The sequence below is a fragment of the Hyla sarda genome, chromosome 3 (assembly GCF_029499605.1).
Source record: "Hyla sarda isolate aHylSar1 chromosome 3, aHylSar1.hap1, whole genome shotgun sequence".
Classification (NCBI taxonomy): Eukaryota; Metazoa; Chordata; class Amphibia; order Anura; family Hylidae; genus Hyla; species Hyla sarda.
In genome coordinates, this window is record NC_079191.1 from 160,077,821 (window position 1) to 160,097,794 (window position 19,974).

The 19,974-nt window shown below is 42.8% G+C and overlaps 1 protein-coding gene across 4 annotated transcripts in view; it reads left to right on the forward strand.

Annotated features, from left to right (window-relative positions):
* Positions 1-19,974, forward strand: part of ATP13A3 (ATPase 13A3) — a 161,557-nt gene that overhangs the window by 130,124 nt on the left and 11,459 nt on the right. For 3 of the 4 annotated variants that reach the window (XM_056565389.1, XM_056565391.1, XM_056565388.1), the window contains exons 27-31: positions 5,489-5,561; positions 9,302-9,479; positions 9,561-9,733; positions 10,603-10,691; positions 10,811-10,891. In XM_056565389.1, coding sequence (XP_056421364.1) covers positions 5,489-5,561; positions 9,302-9,479; positions 9,561-9,733; positions 10,603-10,691; positions 10,811-10,891 — 594 coding nt within the window. Of the gene's footprint in view, positions 1-5,488; positions 5,562-8,248; positions 8,361-9,301; positions 9,480-9,560; positions 9,734-10,602; positions 10,692-10,810; positions 10,892-19,974 lie in introns of those variants that run through there. The other variant, XM_056565390.1, reaches the window with a different exon arrangement.

Below are 19,974 nucleotides of genomic sequence, written 5' to 3' on the forward strand. Positions count from 1 at the left end.
GGACGTCTGTTCAGGGGTGAGTGTTCCATTACAGGTCCCTCTTCCAGATGGCTGACCTCTTCAGTTTCCAGGTCTGTCTCTCCGGTATCCGGGATTTCCCTCTTTCCGGGCCTTCCACTCCTTTTTTCCTTCAAGGTCTAGGTCCTCCCGAGATAGAGGGCGTTCAGGTCTTCCGGATTACACCACAACGGTGACTATCGCCTTCCAGGCGCTCATGGGGGGCCCCTGGGTCAGGGTTTTTTGGGTCTGCAGCAGTCCTGTTCTTTGTTCTCTGCACCAGACCTCCCTAGAGCAGATTCAGTCTTTCTTTTTTTTTTCCTGTAGTTTCTGGTCTACACCTCCTGTGGCGATTAGGTGTACATTGATCTCCCTGTTGTGTTCCTGGGACTTTTTCCTATCTGCTCCCGGGATGGTTTCGGCCCATCTGGCTTCCTGGTCGACCCTTTCTGGTCTCTCCTATAGGGACCGGGTGTCTTGAGTCTACAAAGGACGCTCCCTTCTTTTGGTGTCCTAGTCCATTCCACGGACCGGAGATCTTCCGGGAGCTCTATTCTGGGCCTCGTTTGTCTCTGGCCTGGGGGCTCGTCCGCAGGCCTTGTGGTCTCGGGAGTTCAGTCTCGGGATTACTTTTTTTTTTTTTTTTTTCCTGGTGGTTGGTTTTTCCCACCCTAGGGCACTGCTTTGGTACGTCCCATCTGTAAGGTGTCCCCCAATGAAGAGCGACTGAGAAAAGGAGATTTTTTTGTGCTTACAGTAAAATCTTTCACGTAGCCTTCATTGGGGGACACCGCACCCACCCATTTCTTCATCATTATTCCGGATTACTTTTTCCGGTTCTTGGGTTGTTTATCCGGGATTCCTTTCTAGGGTCCTTCAGACATGTCATGTTGGCTTCTCCTACTGTTTTGTGACAAAACTGAATACCTCACTTCCAGTGGGGGGGGTATATCCTGCCAGGGAGGAGCCGACTTTTTTTTCTTCCTAGTGTCAGCGCCTTCTAGTGGCAAGAGCATATACCCATCTGTAAGGTGTCCCCCAATGAAGGTTACGAGAAAGAGATTTTACGTTAAGCACAAAAAAAATCTCCTTTTTTCGTCATAAAAGGAAATGTCACCAGCGTAACCTGCACTAACCTGTCGTTATTGACAGTGCAGGTGACACTGATGACAACGGTACTCGCCTTGCCCTGTTCCATGGCGGGGATCTACGGTAATTTCCTCTTTTTGCTCCACTCTGGGCACCCGGCTTGGGGCACGGGCGGAGCTTAGTGACATCACCGCTGCTTTTCTCTCACAGCGGGGACCCAGCAGGGAGCAGCATCGGTGATTTCACTAAGCTCTGCCTATGCCCCAAGCCGCTGCTGCTCTCTGCAGGGTCTCGCAGCAGCGGTGACGTCTGTAAGCTCCACCCGTGCCCCAAGCCAGCTGCTGGACTGGAGCTAACGGAGGAAATTACAGAAGATCCCCGCCATGGAACGGGACAAGGCGAGTACAGTTGTTATCGGTACAGACAGGTTAGTGCAGGTGACACTGGTGACAATTTCCTTTAACTTTATATTTTAATAGTTCAGACATTTACACATGCAGATACTAAATGTTTATTAATTTATTTTTTACACTTTTTTGAAATAAATGTAAATTTTTTTTTTTACTTTTTATGTCCCCCATGGTACTATCTATAGCAATCTAATATACATAACATTGATCAGTATTATTGGCAATCTTCTGCCTTCATCAGAAGACGAACCTGGGAGAGCGGCGGAGGCAAGTGAGGGAACCTCTGTCCGCCATCTTGGTTGATCGGAGCTCCGCAGTCGTGCCTCAGCTATTACAAGTGCAGCACTGCCACAGATACCGTGATCTGTATTGATCACTGCATCTTAGGTGTTTTTGGCAGACCTCAGCCCGGTCGCTGATGTCCGCCATTACTGGTGGGTCCCTGGCTGCTGATTACAACCGGGACCTGCCATGCATGCAGCGAGCGTCATGTACATAACCTAAATGTAAGTTCTGGTGTGCGAAGTCCCAGCACATCAGGACATACATTTACCTTTATATCCGTTGTCTAGAATTTTTTTTTTTTGTTACCGTATACAGTATGGGGGAGATTTATCATTAGGTGTCTGTTTAAAACACAGTTCTACCCCTTTACACGTCTTGTCTATTGTACACTCTTGCTCAGAATTTACTAAGGCTGTGCACTCCTTTGATAAATCTTGTGCAAATATAGAGACGCCCCCCCTCGCTCTATCGTACACTCCTTCTCTACCTCACAGGGAAAGTGGACATAGGGATTTTGTTCTATTGCTTTGAGGCCAGGATTCCATTGAGGTTGTTTGTCCATCATAAAAAAAACTGCAGAAAAACTGTCCCAGCTTTTTCCTGTGTTTTGTCAGTTTTTCTTGCATTGTTTTTCTTGCATTTTTGCTGGTATGTGGAAACAAAAATGTACTAAACTTTTTTTTTTTTTTTCTTCGAAATTTCGATACGTAAACGTGAATTTTAAATGTCAATAAAAGGGTTAACGAGGGCTGTGGGGAGTGTTTTTGTTTTTTTTTTTAATACATTTTTTTTTCCAATGTTTTGTTTTTTTATAATTGAATTTTCAGGCTTAGTAGTGGAAGACGTCCTGCAGACAGAATCTGTTACTAGGCCAGGGCTTAGCGTTATCTCCCAAAACAGCTAGCGCTAACCCCCAATTATTACCCCGGTTCCCACCGCCACAGGGGTTCCGGGAAGAGCCGGTACCCACAGGCCCGGAGCGTAAAAAATGGTGCTCCTGGGCCTAGGTGGTAACAGGCTGGCGTTATTTAGGCTGGGGGGGCCAGTAACATTGGTCCTTGCTCACCCTCATAACGTCTGGCTGTTGCTGCTTGGTTGGCATCTGGCCGATACTGAAAAAATGAGGAAACACTTTTTATTTATAAAAAAAAAATAAAAAAATGCATAGGGTTCCCCCTATTTTTTGTATCAGCCAGATACCAACCAAGCATCAAAAGCCTGACGTTACCATTGTTACTGGCCCTCCCCAGCCTAATTAACACCAGCCTGTTACCACCTAGGCCCAGGAGTGCCATTTTTGACGCTCCAGGCCTTTTGGTACCGGCTCTTCCCGACACCCTTGTGGCAGTGGGTACCGAGGTAATAATTGGGGTTTAGCACTAGCTGATTTTAGGGCTAACGCTAAGCCCCAGCTTAGTAATTTATTCCGTCTATAAGACAGCTTCCACTATTAACCCTGAAAATTTAATCATAAAAAAAACAAGGCACATTGAAGAAAAATTTTATTTAAAAAATAATACTCCCCCACAGCCCTCCTTAACCATTTTATTGAAATAAAAAAAAAAAAAACTGGTCATCAGCGCAGTCCACCGAATCTGACGTAGTCCTCCGCATTCATGTATCTGAAATGAGAAGAAATATGGGTTAGTACATTTTTTTGCTCTCCCCTGGGAAGAGCGCACATAATGCAGCGTGTTCCTAAACATGGAGCCTCCAATTGTTGCTAAACTACAACTCCCATCATGGTGGGCTGTGGTTAAGCAACAGTCGGAGTCTCCCTGTTTGGGAACACACTGCCAGAAAGGCTCTGTTCCCATTATGCAAAACGCATAATGTGAACAGAGATCTGTCCCTCTGCCCTTGGACTACTACTCCTATCATGGGACAGCCTGTTCCATGATGGGAGTAGTTGTACCGCAGCGCTGCTGATGAATGGCACTTGCACATCCCCCAGCTGCAGGACTTTTAGGACTACTACTCCCATCATGTACAGACTCTGCCCATGATAGGAGTTATAGTCCAGAGGCTGAGGTGCAGATCGCACCGGGTCATTCTGCAGAGACCCGCTGCGATCTGCATTTAAGTTAACAAGCCGGCGGCACATGCGTCTACACTGTGCTGCCGCCGGCTTCTATATACACTGTAATAATTCATAATCCCCGCTGCCGGGAGAGAGTAACTCTGATTGGTCAATAGCTATTCACCAATCAGAGCGATGTAGACGCATGTAAGGCCGGCTTGTATAGTTAATAAATGTGGATCACAACAGATCTCCAGAGAATGATCTGATGCGAACCGCAATTAAGTTAAAAAGCCGGCGGTACATGCAGCTACACTGCGCTCCTGTGCTCCTATATACACTGACATAATTCATAATCCCCGCCGGAACACGGAAACTCTGGTGGTTAGCTATTGACCAATCAGAGCTCCCGTCTCCCGGCGGTGGGGATTATGAATTATGACAGAGTATATAGAAGCTGGCGGGCAGTGCATTGTAGACACATGTACTGCCAGCTTGTTATCTTAATAAATGCGGATCGCAGCGTGCCTCTGCAGAATGACCCAGTGCGATCTGCCCCTCAGCCCCTGGGCTATAACTCCCATCATGGACAGAATCTGTCCATGATGGGAGTAGTAGTCCTAAAAGTCCCGCAGCCGGGGGATGTGCAAGTGCCATCCCTCAGCAGCGCTGCACTACTACAACTACTCCCATCATGGGACAGACTGTTCCATGATACGAGTAGTAGTCCAAGTCCAAGGGCAAATCACTGCAGAGCACTCTCCTGCGATCCGCATTTATTAACTATACAAGCAAGCAGTACATGCGGCTACACTGTGTTGCCGCCAGCTCCTATATACAGCTCTTATAATTTATAATCCCCGCTGGGAGAGGGGAGCTCTGATTGGTGGATAGCTATTGACCAATCAGAGCTCCCGTGTTCCTGTGGCGGGGATTATGAATTATGACAGTGTATAAAAGAGCCGGCGGCAGCGCAGTGAAGCCGCATGTACCGCTGGCTTGTATGGTTAATAAATGCTGATCGCAGCGGGTCTCTGGATAATGACCTGCTGCGATCTGCACCTCAACACCTGGACTACAACTCCCATCATGGGCAGAGTCTGTCCATGATGGAAGTTGCAGTCCTTACTGTGTCAAAATAGACACTTTGGTACGTGTCCTCCGAGATGGTGTATATTTGCGCAAAAAGAGACTTGCGTTCTTTTTGTGCGTCCAAAAAAAAAAACGCAGTTAGTAAATCGACGTCTACGGGAAAAATGGCTCTACGGTAAATCCGAAGGGTGAAAAAGTTCCACCAAAAGAAACGCACAAAAAGAACACAGAAAATATAATTGCACAAGATTTGGCGTGAGAAAATACACTTAAAAATGCTCTATATAGATTGATGAATCCCCCCCTTATGTGTGTGTATATTTATATGTATAGTGTGTCTGTGTACAATCTATTGTAACCCTCTTCCTGTCCGATTTTGCCACGCTTGGAACCGGAATGATTTCAGGGCCCAGTGTCATGCTCCGCTCAGCCAATCACTGGCCAAGGCGGGACATTGCCACAACTAGTATGGCTGGGAAGCAGCATGACACTGCGACCAACAAGCAAATGGACTTCTGTGTGTAGTTAATTTAATGTCACAGTTTGCTTGTTTTTGGCCTCTTTTTGACCTTTTTCAAACTACTTTTGCTTTCAGATTCTCAGCAATTTAGGAGACTCCCAGTTTCTTTTTATAGACCTGGCAATAATCTTGGTGGTCGTGTTTACAAGTAGGTATTTTTTTTTTCTATTTACATAGTCTTTGAGCATTGATCATTCAGCTTGGTGTTATGCTAGTACAGCCTGAGGCAGACTTACTATTAAAGGCAGAGAGGCCTAGTAAAGGCTGCCATAGTAACCAATCTGCACCCCGTTATCATGCTGTGTGGGTGTCGATTGAGCAACGGACGTGAGCGACACCTGTGATCCGGCACCTGCCATCTACGAAGTTAGCTCAGACCCTAAACTTGTTTTATAATCTGCAAAAATGCAGCTGCTTTAAGGGGTTAAAGGGTCTGCTGCCTATTGTTCTGGTGCCAAATACCACAGGACACCTTCAGGGATTTTGTGGAGTCCCTGTCTCAATGGAGTTGTTCTTATTATTACTCATGTGGCTAAAAGAAATTAGACTTTATTTAATAATGCTGGCAATCTTTTTTTACTCGTGTTTTTTTTTTTCTTTTGAGAGAGCTTAGTGACGGAATGTATTCCATATGTGGGACTGTTTATCCTTAAAACTATTCCTAAAAAATGAAACTACATTTTATTTTTTATTGCAAGCATTTAAACCGGTTTGCTTTAGTTTTCTGTACATGAGGCCTAACTTGCATGTTGTATATAAATAAACCACAAAAAGGTAACTATGTTCTGCTCTGTGACTGGGGATCTTTTCCCAGTTCTGATGAAAAAAGACAAAGAAAATGTAATCTCTGTAAATGTAAACTTTTGACACTCCAATTTTGGGGTTGTTTTGAGGTTGTCTCATGAACTCTTAGATACATAACAAGTCTGTTCTACTCATTGAGGTGCTTGTCAAGGTTGCTTTTAGAGATGAGCGAACTTACAGTAAATTTGATTCGTCACAAACTTCTCGACTCGGCAGTTGATGACTTATCCTGCGTAAATTAGTTCAGCCTTCAGGTGCTCCCGTGGGCTGGAAAAGGTGGATACATTCCTAGGAAAGAGTCTCCTAGGACTGTATCCACCTTTTCCAGCCAACGGGAGCCCCTGAAAGCTGAACTAATTTATGCAGGATAAGTCATCAACTGCCAAGCCGAGAAGTTCGTGACGAATCGAATTTACTGTAAGTTCGCTCATCTCTAGTTGCTCTGCACAGGATTGGTCTGCTGCTTATTTTCTGTGAAAAATCTGCAGCAGAATAGCCACACCAAATTGTGTAAATATGTAGATTGAGAAACAAAAAATTTATTTTAAAGTCCCCAGTGTGAATTTACCTGCTGGTACGATGTGGACTGCCTACAGAAAATATGCAGCATGCCAGTTGTGTAAAATATCCCAAAAATTCTGCCAGCCTGGGCCCATACTCGCTACGTGTTTTTTTGTGTAATTCTGCTCCCATTGTTTTCATTGTTGGCATTCGGTTGCACCAATCACACTAAGGAATTTCCATGGCAGACGCTCCACTGAGGCAATGTTCTGAGTTGTCCTAGCTCTGGCTTGTTCTGCTGGCACCTGCTGCCTACGGAGATTCCATACAGGGGTGTGGAAATAAAAAAAATACTTCTCCAAGGGATTAAAACAGAGCACAATCTACTTGTCCCTCATGAAAATCTACTTTTCCTAGTACACAAAATAATTTCAACCAAAATAGTATGTAAATAAGGTCTCAATAAGTTTATTTATTTGGTTTTTGCATTTTTGTTTTTTCCTCCTCTCCCTATAATATCCATAACTCTACATCTACAGACCCATATAAGGGCTTGTTTTTTGTGTGACCAATTGTACTTTGTAATGACACCTTTCACTTTTCCATAACTTATGCTCCAAAAAATATATATATTTGTAAGGGTGAAATTGAAAAAAAATTTTTTTACATTTGGGGGTCTTCTTCTTCTTCTTTTTTTTTTTTTTTTTTTTTTTTTTTTTTTTTACTCCATTCACCTTCTGGTAAACTTACATGTTATTTTGATACTTTAGGTTGGTTGATTACACCAATACCAAGTTTGTTTAGTTTCTGTCATGTTTTACTAATTTAAAAAAATTCTAATCTTTTTAATAAAAAAAAAATCATAATAATTCTGACCCCTATAACTTTTTATTTCATTTTTTCCCCGTATACTGGGCTGTATGAGGACTCATTTTTGTGTGCCGTAGTCTGCCGTTTGTATCGGTACCATTTTGGTATTGATCGGATTATATGAACGCTTTTTACATTCTTTCTGGGATATGAGGTTATGAAACATAAAAAACGCAATTCTGTTGTTTTATATTTTTTTTTTTACGTTAATGCCATTGACCGTACGGGATATATAATGTTATATTTTAATAGTTCAGACAATTATGCACGCGCCAATACCAAACACATTTATTTATACATTGACACCTATAACATTTCTATATTTCCGCATATGGGGCTATATGAGGGCTCATTTTTGTCCTGTGGTCTGTAGTTTTTATCTGTACCATTTTTGTTTTCATGGGACTTTTTTGATCGCTTTTTATAATTTTTTTTATGGTATATGAAGTTACCAGAAATACACAATTATGGACTTTGGTATTTTTTACGTGTATGCCGTGCGGTTTAACTAATATTATATTGTAATAGTTTGGACATTTACGCACGTGGCGATACGACTAGTTTGTTTGTTTTTTATTACATTTTATTTAAGAAATGGGGGTGATTTAAACTTTTATTAGGGGAGGGGCTTATTCACAACAACTTTTTTTTTTTTTGTAGAAGTATGAAAGCCATCACACAGACAGGAAAGCCAGCGCAAAAAATTTTGCGTTCAACAATACTCTGTTCAAGGAGGCAGCTGTAAAGCCCCCAAAGAGCTACTGAAGAGACCTCCACAATTCCAGTCTACTGTAAGGAGCTGACATGGCAACTACAGTAAAATCTCCCTCCTAATAGCGGAGAGTTTTATTTTTGTTTGTTTTTTTTTTTTAGTCCCATAAGACTTAATGTATAGAGTGAATAGCAGACACGCTAAATAGCGAACACGGACCCACCTATGCTGAGCAACACACTCCCAATAGCGAACAACCAGGCTTATGTGCCAGCCCTGCCATGCCAAAGGGCCGCCTTTGCACTGTATGGATGTGGCGCCTGCCAGCACTGGCAAGTGACACCCCTGACGTCATGCCGCAGAGTGGAAGGATGTCAGTGCAGTGCAGAGGAAATCAAGTCCGCTGAGACACTGAGCTCCTGTACCTGAGCCTGAATAACTGGGTCAGAGAGAAGGGGAAAATTATGTGATACTGGGTAATTAACGGCTTTATCATTTGTGAAAGGGGAATAAAGTGGCAAGGGGGATGGTGGGGGTGCGAATGATGTGGCACGGGGGGGGGGGGGGGGAGGGGAGGGATAAAGGGGAAATTAAATGTCACGGGGGGGATAAAGGGGGAAGAAGGAAGTGGCACAGGTGTTTCAATTTTTCCTAATAGGGGAAATCCCCTTTATAGCGGACACCCCCCCCCCCCCCCCCCTGTAAGTGTCCACTATTGGGAGATTTTCTTGTATTTCCTGAGCAGAGGCACTGCAGTTTTTGATGCAGGTTGAGCCAAAGCCAGGAGTGAATAAAATAGGACTTTGAAGTATAAAGAAAGGACTTTTTCTTTTCCTTCAAGAATCTTTTTTTTGGCTTTGGCTCAAAAAATGACCTGAAAATACTGAAGTGGAAGTTTTCCAAAAACCGCTAAGTGTGACACCAGCTTTACTATATTTATATGATCTTTTATAGTTCAAATTAAATGTGATTTGATAATTTTTTTTTTTTTTTTTTTGCAGTGAGTTTAAACCCAGCTTGGAAAGACTTGGTTGCACAAAGACCTCCTTCTGGTCTCCTCTCTGCATCCCTTCTCTTTTCGGTCCTCTCCCAAATCCTAATTTGCTTGGCTTTCCAGGCCATGGCTTTCCTTCTTGTAAAACAGGAGCCTTGGTACGAGGTCTGGAACCCCAGCACCGAGTGAGTGAAGTCTTAAATTGACGAACTACTCAAAATTGTTTACTTTATCATTTTATGCTTACTTTTGTTTCCCTGTTTCAGCGCATGTAATGTCTCCATGGATGAGCACTTTCACAATGACACTCATCATGATGAACACAACATCAAAAACTTTGAAAACACCACTCTCTTCTTTGTGTCCAGCTTCCAGTACCTCATTGTGGCAGTTGTATTCTCAAAAGGAAAGCCTTTTCGCCAACCCAGCTACAAAAATTGTACGTGTTCCATATTGAGTGATCGGTGATATCCGGCATTAGACACAGGTCCCAGCGGCTGAGCCCGCATCATAGAAGGGGAGCTGGCACAGGGCATACATGTATGCCCTGTGTCCTTAAGAGGTTAAGTACCAGGATGCAAGGGCGTACCCATGCTCCCTGCATCTTGAATGGGTTAAACAGGACTGCATGGTCCTAGCCTTCTGTGTATATTGTTGAAGGTTGATTTTGTTGCAGGTTTTTATGTAAAAAGTCAGGGCATGGCTGTATAAAGGCGTTTGACCCTGAATCTGTGCATACCTCTTATTAGTGCATTGTCAGCTCGAGTGCCAAGATATAATCATTTAAAAATATTCAAATTAGGCTTTTAAGCCCACTAGGTGTACAACTCTGCTGTTAGATTACAGGGGGCAGGCAAGGGTTACAGTACAGCCTAGCAGCTATCAGTCAGGAAGGAGGAGGGACTTACTGGTGAAGGGACCAAACTTTGCTGGGCTCTAGCAGCCAAGAAGAATACCCAATGGGCTTTTTTTTTTTTTTTACTGATATCTCTGCACTGGATGGGTCAATTATCTAGTAAGAGGTATGTATGCATTCAGGGTCAAAAGCCCTATACAGCGATGCCCTCAATCTATACCCTAAAAACCTGCTGACACCTCGCTGAGCTTGACTGACAGGTGTCTTGCTTTGTGTTTTACAAAAACATCTGTCGGTCAAGCCCAAGGAGGGCTTGACTGAAACAGCAGATGGATTTCCATTCAAGTCTCTGTAATCTTTTAACATTGAAGATATGCTTTTCCAAAGTTTATACATTGCATGATATTCAGGTAAACTGCTTACTAGTTTCTGTTCTGTTTCTTCCTTTTTAGATTTTTTTGTTATCTCTGTATTGGCTCTTTATGCCTTAATATTGTTCTTCATGCTGTATCCGATTGAATCTGTTGAGAATGTCTTTGAGGTAAGAAATGCATTGATATATTTTTGTGTTATGTCTATATATGATAGTTACTATGCTCTGTGAAAGGTAATACATACAAGTAATAACAGTTCTCTTTTATTCCTGTTTTATTCTTGTAGTTGGTCTGTGTTCCATATCAATGGCGCCTTGTAATGGTCTTCATTATTGGTGGAAATGCCATCACTTCAATTGTTGTTGAGGTAAGTCCTAGCAATATTTTAGGAAAAACACTATAGTTCTTATTAAAAGGTTAAAGGGGTTATCCAGCATAAGATGATATTAGTACGTACCTGGCAGACAGTAATGGACATGCTTAGGAAGGATCTGTGCTTGTCTTGGGGCTAAATGGCTATGTTGTTAGATTACCATAACACTGTGGCTAGCTTTTCGTGAACTTGTATTTCCTGTTTGACTGTTTTTTTTTTTTTTTTTTACTACAAATCCCACAATTCTATTTTCCTACTTCCCACACATCAGCCACTCCACCCATTGAAACATAAATGAGCTGCAGACCTGTGGTTTTCAATCTGGGTGCCTCCAGCTGTTGCATTAGTTGCAGATTGATCCCTCCACCCATTGAAGCAGACAGGCTCCCCCATTCATCAGCTGACTAGTGAGTTCAGGTCTCAGACGCATTGCAAGCTGGGAAAAATCTGAGACGACAGTCATTTTGTATGCTGTTAAAAATAAATAGTGAGGTGAAAATCACAGAAGAATTGTGAGAAAACCGTCACACACAGGTTCAGACACTATATTATGAACTACACTAACTTTGTAGCTCCTGTAGCATAGTCAAATAAAAAAAAAAAAATCCCGGAATACCCCTTTAATTATCAGAGGCTTTAAAACAAACACAAAAAAAAAAAGAAAAAACAACCTCTACTGACCTAGTGCTGTCCACAAATGGCATGGCTTCATTTGGAGAGAGTGCTGAGAGAACTGTCAGCAGTGCTTTAGCTTCTGAATGTAAAATAAACATATTCTTGTTCAATGACCATAAGCATGAAAATGGTGAGGAAGTCAAACCCAAAATATTAGAAAGATGCATACATGTTTCTTCAGATGAATCTGCATTTTAACTGGAGTTTGTATAGTGGCAGTTATGTTTTGGATCTTTGCGTGCTTTGACGTAAATGTGGAATAGGAACTGTATACTGCCTTATAAAAAGGAACACTACTTTAAAACCAGTGTCGACAATGAAACCGACACCAGACCTTGAAAGTTCAAGTACTAAAGTATTTATATTGCTTATTTCTTTATTGCATTAAGACACCTTTTAAATTGTTTTTTCTCGGTCGGTTCCATTGGGGGACACAAAGATTGTGGGTATATGCTCTTGACACAAGGAGGTGGTGACACTAGGCAAACAAAAGAAAGTCGTCCCCTCCCGGCAGGATATACCCCGCCTACTGACCCTGAGCTAATCCGTATTTAACTTATTGTTAGTAGGAGGCAGACACAGGTCTGGTATTCTCCCAGACCTGGTCTTCTTTTTTATAGCTAGGGCCTGTCTTTTAGGTTCTTTTCTCCTTTTTATTTTCTTGTTTTTAGGTGAGGGTTCAGGAGCATGGCGCTACCTGTTCCCACATATGCAGCTAAGGGGCACGGGGCATAAAGCATGCACCGTTAACCCCTTCCCGCAAATGGCCAGCACATAGGGTTGCACCTTGGGTCCAGGTCCCCCTATCTTCCCTGCTCGTCCCGCTGTCTCAGCCTGACGTCATGCAGGTGACTATAGCTGGCTGAAGACATCTTATGGCAGCATACAGGGTGCTTTGTGTGCACACCAGGGGTCACTGGTTTACCTATCAGCTCTCTGCACGTGCTTTGGGGGTCATTTTCTTCCTTCTCCTCCAATGAGGTCAGTTCTGGTGCAGGGGTGTTCCCTGGGACATGCTGCTAGCTCCTCCCTTTTTTGTTTCTCTCTCTCTCTCTGCTCCGTGGACCATATTGTTGCAGCTGCTCCTTGCCTCTTCTGCTCCAGCTTCAGAGCACCTACAGCCTATTTTTCAACTCCAGCCTGCTTCTTAGCTCCAGCGACGGGACACAGGACCCGGGTGAGATTGCTCCATTTATTTTTCCTGACTACTTTTACTAGCACCTATGTCCGACCCGAACCCGAAAGGGGAAGTAGCGGATGACTGGTCGGAATCTACCTCGGATCATGAGGACCACTCTGCAGTGTCCGATATGGTTGACGGGTTGGTGTCAGCCATCAGGGACACTTTCCATCTGGAGTACCCAAAAACTTTGGATCCTGATCCGGAAGTTTCCTTTCGCCGCGTTCTCCCAAGGCTTTCAATTTTCATGCAGAATTTAACGTCTTGTTGGACGCAATTTGGAAGCATCCGGACAAACTATTCCAGGGAACCAAGAACAATCAAGCTTCGTTTCCCTTTCCTCCGGACTTGGTTTCCAAGTGTACAGCACTACCTACAGTTGATCCTCCAGTTTCTTGCCTGTCCAAATCTACTACTCTGCCTCTAGTGGACGCAGCATCACTTAAGAATCCTGCGGACTCGCCACAACAGGCAGGTTCCTTGCTTTGTCGCAAGATCCTCTGGCTCTGGCGGTTGACGCGCTGGTCACCCCGTGGTCATCCTTCCATCTTGCCTACCTCTTTCCGCCTCTCCCTCTCCTGCCAAGAGTTCTGCGGAAACTCAAGGCAGGGGGCGTTCCCGCCATTCTAGTGGCTCCAGATTGGCCCTGGCGCGTGTGGTATGCTGACGTAATTCGGCTGGTCGCCGACCTACTGCTTTGTCTTCCAAATTCATCCTGATCCGCTATCCCAGGGTCCTCTCTGCCACCCCAGTTTACTGTAGCTGCATTTGACTGCATGGCAGTTGAAACCGCGGTTTTGAGAGCTCGGGGGTTTTCTTCCGGGGGTGATTTGCACAATGCTTGGGACTCAAAGCCTTCCTCCGCTAGGATTTATCGCTGCACTTGGTGGGCTTATTTACGGAGGTGCGAGGCTCAGTCCGTTTACCCGGTTGTTTTTTTTTTCCTTTCTAGATCAACGCTGGACCCTCAGACAAAGTTCAAGTGTCTGCTTTCTATTCTGTTTCAGCGGCAGTTGGCTTCCAATTCTCATGTCCGCACCTTACTGCAGGGCGTGGCGCATGCGGCACCGCCTTTCAGGTCTCCCACCCCAGGATTTCAACCTGGTGCTTGGCGCTTTGAGGGAGGCTCCATCTGAACCTCTTCGGAACACCTCTCTTTGCATCCTTTCGTGGAAGGTCTCCTTTCTCATCGCAATTACCTCCATTAGGTCTCTGAGATGGCGGCTCTTTCCTGTTGTTCTCCCCTTTTGGTCCTTCATCAGGACAAGGTGTTTTCATCCACCTCCCTCCTTCTTGCCCAAAGTGGTTTCCCCTTTTCACATGAACGAGGAAATCGTTCGGGCTGTCCGGATATATCTTCCAGTCACCACCTCTTTTCGTCAGGGTGACTCCTTCTTCGTGATTCCAGAGGGTAGTTGCAAGGGTCTTTCGGCTTCCAAGGGGACTATTTCGCGGTGGATCCGTTCTGCCATCTCGAAATTGCAAAGGTAAGATCCCACCTTTTCTGGTGACTGCGCATTGCACGCGTTCCGTTGGGGCTTCTTGGACGCTCCGCAATAGGGCCTTCCCCCCTGCAAGTTTGTAAGGCGGCCACCTGGTCGTCCTTGCACACTTTCACTAAATTTTACCAAGTGCACAAACTTGTGTCAGCTGACGCTAGTCTGGGTCGCAAGGTGTTGCAGTGGCTCAGTCTTCTGTCTGATTCTGTGTTGGATATTTTTTTCAACCCCGGGGACTGCTTTGGTACGTCCCATGGTCTCTGTGTCCCCCAATGGAACCGACCGAAAAAGTAGATTATTTTTTTATGCTTGCCGTGAAATATTTCTCGGAGGATCCATTGGGGGACACAGCACCCACCCATTGTGTTTGTTGCCATGGTTAGATTTTCTGTCCGAGGGGTTGTTTTCGGTTCCTTTTGTCTGGGTCCCTCGGACACCTGCTGGTCTTTCTCTGTCGGTCCTCTCCTACTGCTTTAGGACAAAACTGATTAGCACAGGGTCAGTAGGCAGGGTATATCCTGCCAGGATGGGCAGACTTTCTTTTGTTTGCCTAGTGTCAACGCCTCATAGTGGCAAGAGCATATACCCACGGTCTCTGTGTCCCCCAATGGATCCTCCGAGAGAGATTTTACGGTAAGCATAAAAAATCTACTTTACTTTTCCTCTGTGCTTTTTAAATGTTTATTATTCAAAAATATTTTGTGCCATAGTGTCCTATAGTAGCATATGGCCTAAATATATAACTGTGTGTGTCATTTAGGCTTATGATAAATAAACTTTAATCTGTTGTGTACAAGTTTCTTAAGAATTTTAATATTTACTTAGAGAAATTTATATTTTTAACTAAAAGAAAACTTGCTATATAGAGTGAATCTGCAGCTTTCAGCCTGACACAATATTCAAGCTAGCACTTACTCAAATTAAACAAAAGTAACATGTTTAGCCTTCTAATATTGCAGTTATAGTCTAGAGGTGAAGAGATACGATGTGAATGAGAACATCCTAATAAAAAATGAGTACCTTTACTGTACAATAAAAATGCTATTCTTTTATATATTTTGTGTACTCAAGTAGAAAACAGACATGGTGCACATCTACTGTCTTGCACAATGATCCAATTGCTTCTCAGCATAATTTCAAAAACGAACAGGTTGTTAGTATATATGTTTTGAACAAAAAGTACAAAGCCCACTCTCCACTACAAGGCCACCTATTTAGAGTGGGTCCCTAACGTCCCTAGCATAAAATGGCGTAGCACTGGGCGGCGACCACCACCGCCGCGACACCAGTGCCCACAGGGGGAACGACCCACTGGCAGAGCGGCCCCAGCACCACTCAAACCAGTCCATGGGTCGCACCTCCCCGCAGACACTGCGCCACGGCAGCAACGGACACCGCACAGTACCACACCAGTGTGAACAGGATGTTATAGAACACTTACCATGCACTCCCAGTCAAACTGGGAGGCTGCCAGGAAAGAAAAGGCCCATGTGTAGCTAACTACTACTTATATAGGGTTGGGCTGAGGGGGTGGGGAAGAGTGCAGACAACATGTTCAAAAAAAAGAGGGGACAGAAAACGCAATGTGTACTCAAGTGGAAAACAGACATGGTGCAGACATGCACTTTTATATATTTTATTTGCCTTTTAAGTGATGGACTGCGTTACTCCTAGGTTCTCATGACAGCAATACCTACATACCTACCTATCTATCACTGAAACAGAAAACTACAGAGCAGGAATAGGTTAAACTTGATAGGCTAGCAACTATGTACTGTAACAGTGCCCACTGCCAATCCTCTTGTGGAGGCGGGGGGGGGGGGAAGGGTTTGTGGGGCTGACTGAGATAGTCAAATACAAGGGGGAAGAATAATTAAAACCTGTCCAGAGGAAAAGTTGCTGAGTTGCCCATAGCAACCAATCAGATCGCTTCTTTCATTTTTGAAAAGGCCAATATGGATGAATAAAAATGTTAAGGGGGCAATAAATGACAAAAACAAAGCATTTAAACTACTAAAACAAGAGGGCAGTTAAAAAGCTATAGAGAAAAATGTAAAATATGTAAAATAAAAAAAAAACAGATAAAAGCCACAAAAATAGACAGTCATGGCTGAAGAGAGTAAAACTAACCCCAAAATGACTGAGCATTTTTTTTACCTTAAAGGGTTATTCCAGGCCAAAACTTTTTTTTATATATCAACTGGCTCCGGAAAGTTAAACAGATTTGTAAATGACTTTGATTAAAAAAATCGTAATCCTTCCAATAGTTATTAGCTTCTGAAGTTGAGTTGTTGTTTTCTGTCTAACTGCTCTCTGATGACTCACGTCCCGGGAGCTGTGCAGTTCCTATGGGGATATTTTCCCATCATGCACAGCTCCCGGACGTGACATCATCAATGAGCAGTTAGACAGAAAACTTCAGAAGCTAATAACTATTGGAAGAATTAAGATTTTTTTATAGACGTAATTTACAAATCTGTTTAACTTTCCGGAGCCAGTTTGTGCCTGGAATACCCCTTTAAGGACTGAGCCCTTTTATGCAATTCTGACCACTGTCACTTTAAGCATTAATAACTCAGATGCTTTTACCGATTATTCAGATTCAGAGAGTTTTTTTCGTGACATATTCTACTTTAACATATTGGTAAATTTTTGTCGATACTTGCATCCTTTCTTGGTGAAAAATCACTAAATTTCATGAAAATTTAGAAAATGTTGCACTTCTCTAACTTTGAAGCTTTCTGCTTGTAAGGAAAATGGATATTCCAAATAAATGTTATATTGATTCACAAATACAATATGTCTACTTTATGTTGGCGTCAGAAAGTTGACATGTTGTTACTTTTTGGAGACATTAGAGGGCTTCGTAGTACAGCAGCAATTTTCAAAATTTTCACGAAAACTTCAAAATCTGAATTTTTCAGGGACCAGTTAGGTTTGAAGTAGATTTGAGGGGCCTTTCTGTGAGAAATACCCCATTATAGAAACTACACCCCTCAACGTATCTAAAGTGACATTCAGAAAGTTTAACCCTTTAGGTGTTTCACAAGAATAGCAAAGTGGAGGAGAAAAATCTAAATCTGCATTTTTTACACAAACATGTTCTTGTAGCCCCACTTTTTTCATTGTTAAAAGTGGTATAAGGAGAAAAAGCCCCCCCAAAATTTGTAGCACAATTTCTCTTGAGTATGGAAGTACCTCATATGTTGACATAAAGTGCTCTGCAGGCTCACAACATGCCTCAAGAGGGAAAGAAAAACTGGTTTGTTTAACTGATGTAATCTTTACTGAGATATATGTGCGGTAAAACTGTCAAATAAACATATAAAAGACAAATATAAGCATGGCTATTCAAATGACATACATTATGCATAGCTAATACAAAGATAGGGCCTAACTAACGTGTGCTCACTTACTACACACTGAAACACACACACTATATACAAATGCCTAGCATCTCTCTACACAGGCTCACTAGCAAAACTCACAGGCTTTGGTATTCATCAGATTTGCAGTCTGTATTAGCTTCAAGAAGTCCTGTGGATCTTGTCATTGTGGTAGCTGAAGCTGGAAATGAGATGTGTCGGGACTAGCCCTAGACTAGCGCCACCTCTGGGCTTCAAGAAAATGGAGGGTCTTAAAGGTACAGACCCTACTGAATGTCAAGCATGTAACATACATTGCGAAGGTACATAGCACATAGCAAAAGTAAGCCAATATTTGTAGTTTTCTATTTTTTATTTTAATTTTTTTACAATGCAAAAAATCTTTAAATTTAAAAAAAGATTTTTTGCTATTTAAACACTAATAGGTTTTAACCAAATAGTTTATGAAACTTATCTTTAAGAGGTCTACTTTATTTTGAAAGCATTTCTTCTTCTTTTTTTATTAACATTTTAAATCAATTAGAAGCCTAACAATTTAACTTGAAATTTAGAAATTTTTGAAAATTTGAAAAGTACGTAATTTTATGTGCTATGTAAGGTTTGCAGAAATTTGAAGGTGGTAGAACATAGGACCCCCCCCCCCCCCCCCAATGACCCCATTTAAAAAAATAGACCCCTCAAAGTATTCGCTAGGGGGTACAGAGAGTATTTTAACACAATCGTTTTTTGGCAGCAATTACAGTAGTCCCTCAAGTTACAATATTAATTGGTTCCAGGACGACCATTGTATGTTGAGACCATAACTCTGGTAATTGGTTCTGAAGCCACCAAAATGTGATCCAAAAATAGGAAAAAGTGAGGATTAAAGAAAAGTAAGTAGATAACTAATACAGATAAAAGTAAGAAAGCCTTTGGCTGTCCGGGCATGCTGGGAGTTGTAGTTTTGCAACAGCTGGAGGCACCCTGTTTGGAAAACACTGAAATAGACAGAGATTTACAAGAGCTTCTTCAGGGTCCTGTACAGTACACAAAATGTGCTTCTTCAGAGGACAAGAGCTTCTTCAGGGTCCTGTATAGTACACAAAATGTCCTAAAAAAAAAAAAGTAAAATGGAGCCGCCCTTACTTGGTGTCCAAAGGAGCAGCTAACATGGCATAGGTTAAAATTAGTACAGAACATGTAATACCTCCCTGTACTGTAGGGGGTGCTAACAGACAGGAATTCAGTGCAAGCACTTTAGGAATACAGGGGTTTTACCAGTGAATGCCCATTCTGATTGGTTGGTTCTTCCAGCCATTGACATGTTTTTCAGATTCCATAGCATTGTATGTTGAGTCTGGTTTCAAGTTACAATGGTCCAGAAAAGACCATTGTATGTTGAGGCCATTGTAAGTTGAGGGATCACTGTATTACAAAGTCAGTGTTAAAAATTAAAACTTTGCCTTTTTTTCACAAATGTGTCATTTGTGGAACATATTTTTTGTACATCACTTCGGATATTGAAAGAAATGCACCCTACATCTTATTAAGCTGCTCAGCCCGTGTTTGGAAATACCCCCCCCCCCCCCCCCCCCCATATAGAACCACCACAAGTGACCCTATTTCGAAACTACACCCCCTAAAGTATTCACCTAGTCCAGAATTGAGTACTTTGAGTCCTTTTTGTGTGGCTGGAATGGTTACAAAGTCAGTGGAAAATGTTCATTTTTTTTCTTCCACAAATGCATCATTTGTGGGACATATTTTTTGTACATTGCATCTGAAAAGTAGAAAATGCTCCCCATATTTTATTACGATGTTCGTCCCGTGTTTGGCTAGCAGTGGCATGCAGCTGTCTGTGACAGTTAAAGTTCCTGATGGATATATCCATCAGGTTGTGGGAATAAGCACCCACTCATGACCAATATATCAATCACTTGGTGTTAAAAAAATAAATAAATAAAAAATCTAGAAAAAAACTTTTGTTTTGTTGCAAGGGGTTGGGTGATAGTCCCCATTCATACTGCATTTCTGCAGTATAGGCATCCGTTGTCATGTAAAAAAGTATGCCAATGTATACTGTAGCAGTCTCATTCAGAAACGAATGGAGCTGCTACAGTATACGTCAGCATCACTTTTTTTGACGTGATGCTGACAGATACCTCTAACATACTGCTGAAACGCAATATGAACGGGATGCAATCTAGGGTCACACAGAGCGCATCCGCAGCATATTTCACACCGCGGATGCCCCCAGAAATCCCAGCCACAGCAGGAAGCTCATTATTATGACTGCTGGCGGGCATCTGCTGCATATCAGGTTGTGCCTCTGGCAGTCCTGACAGGCAATAACCGGGG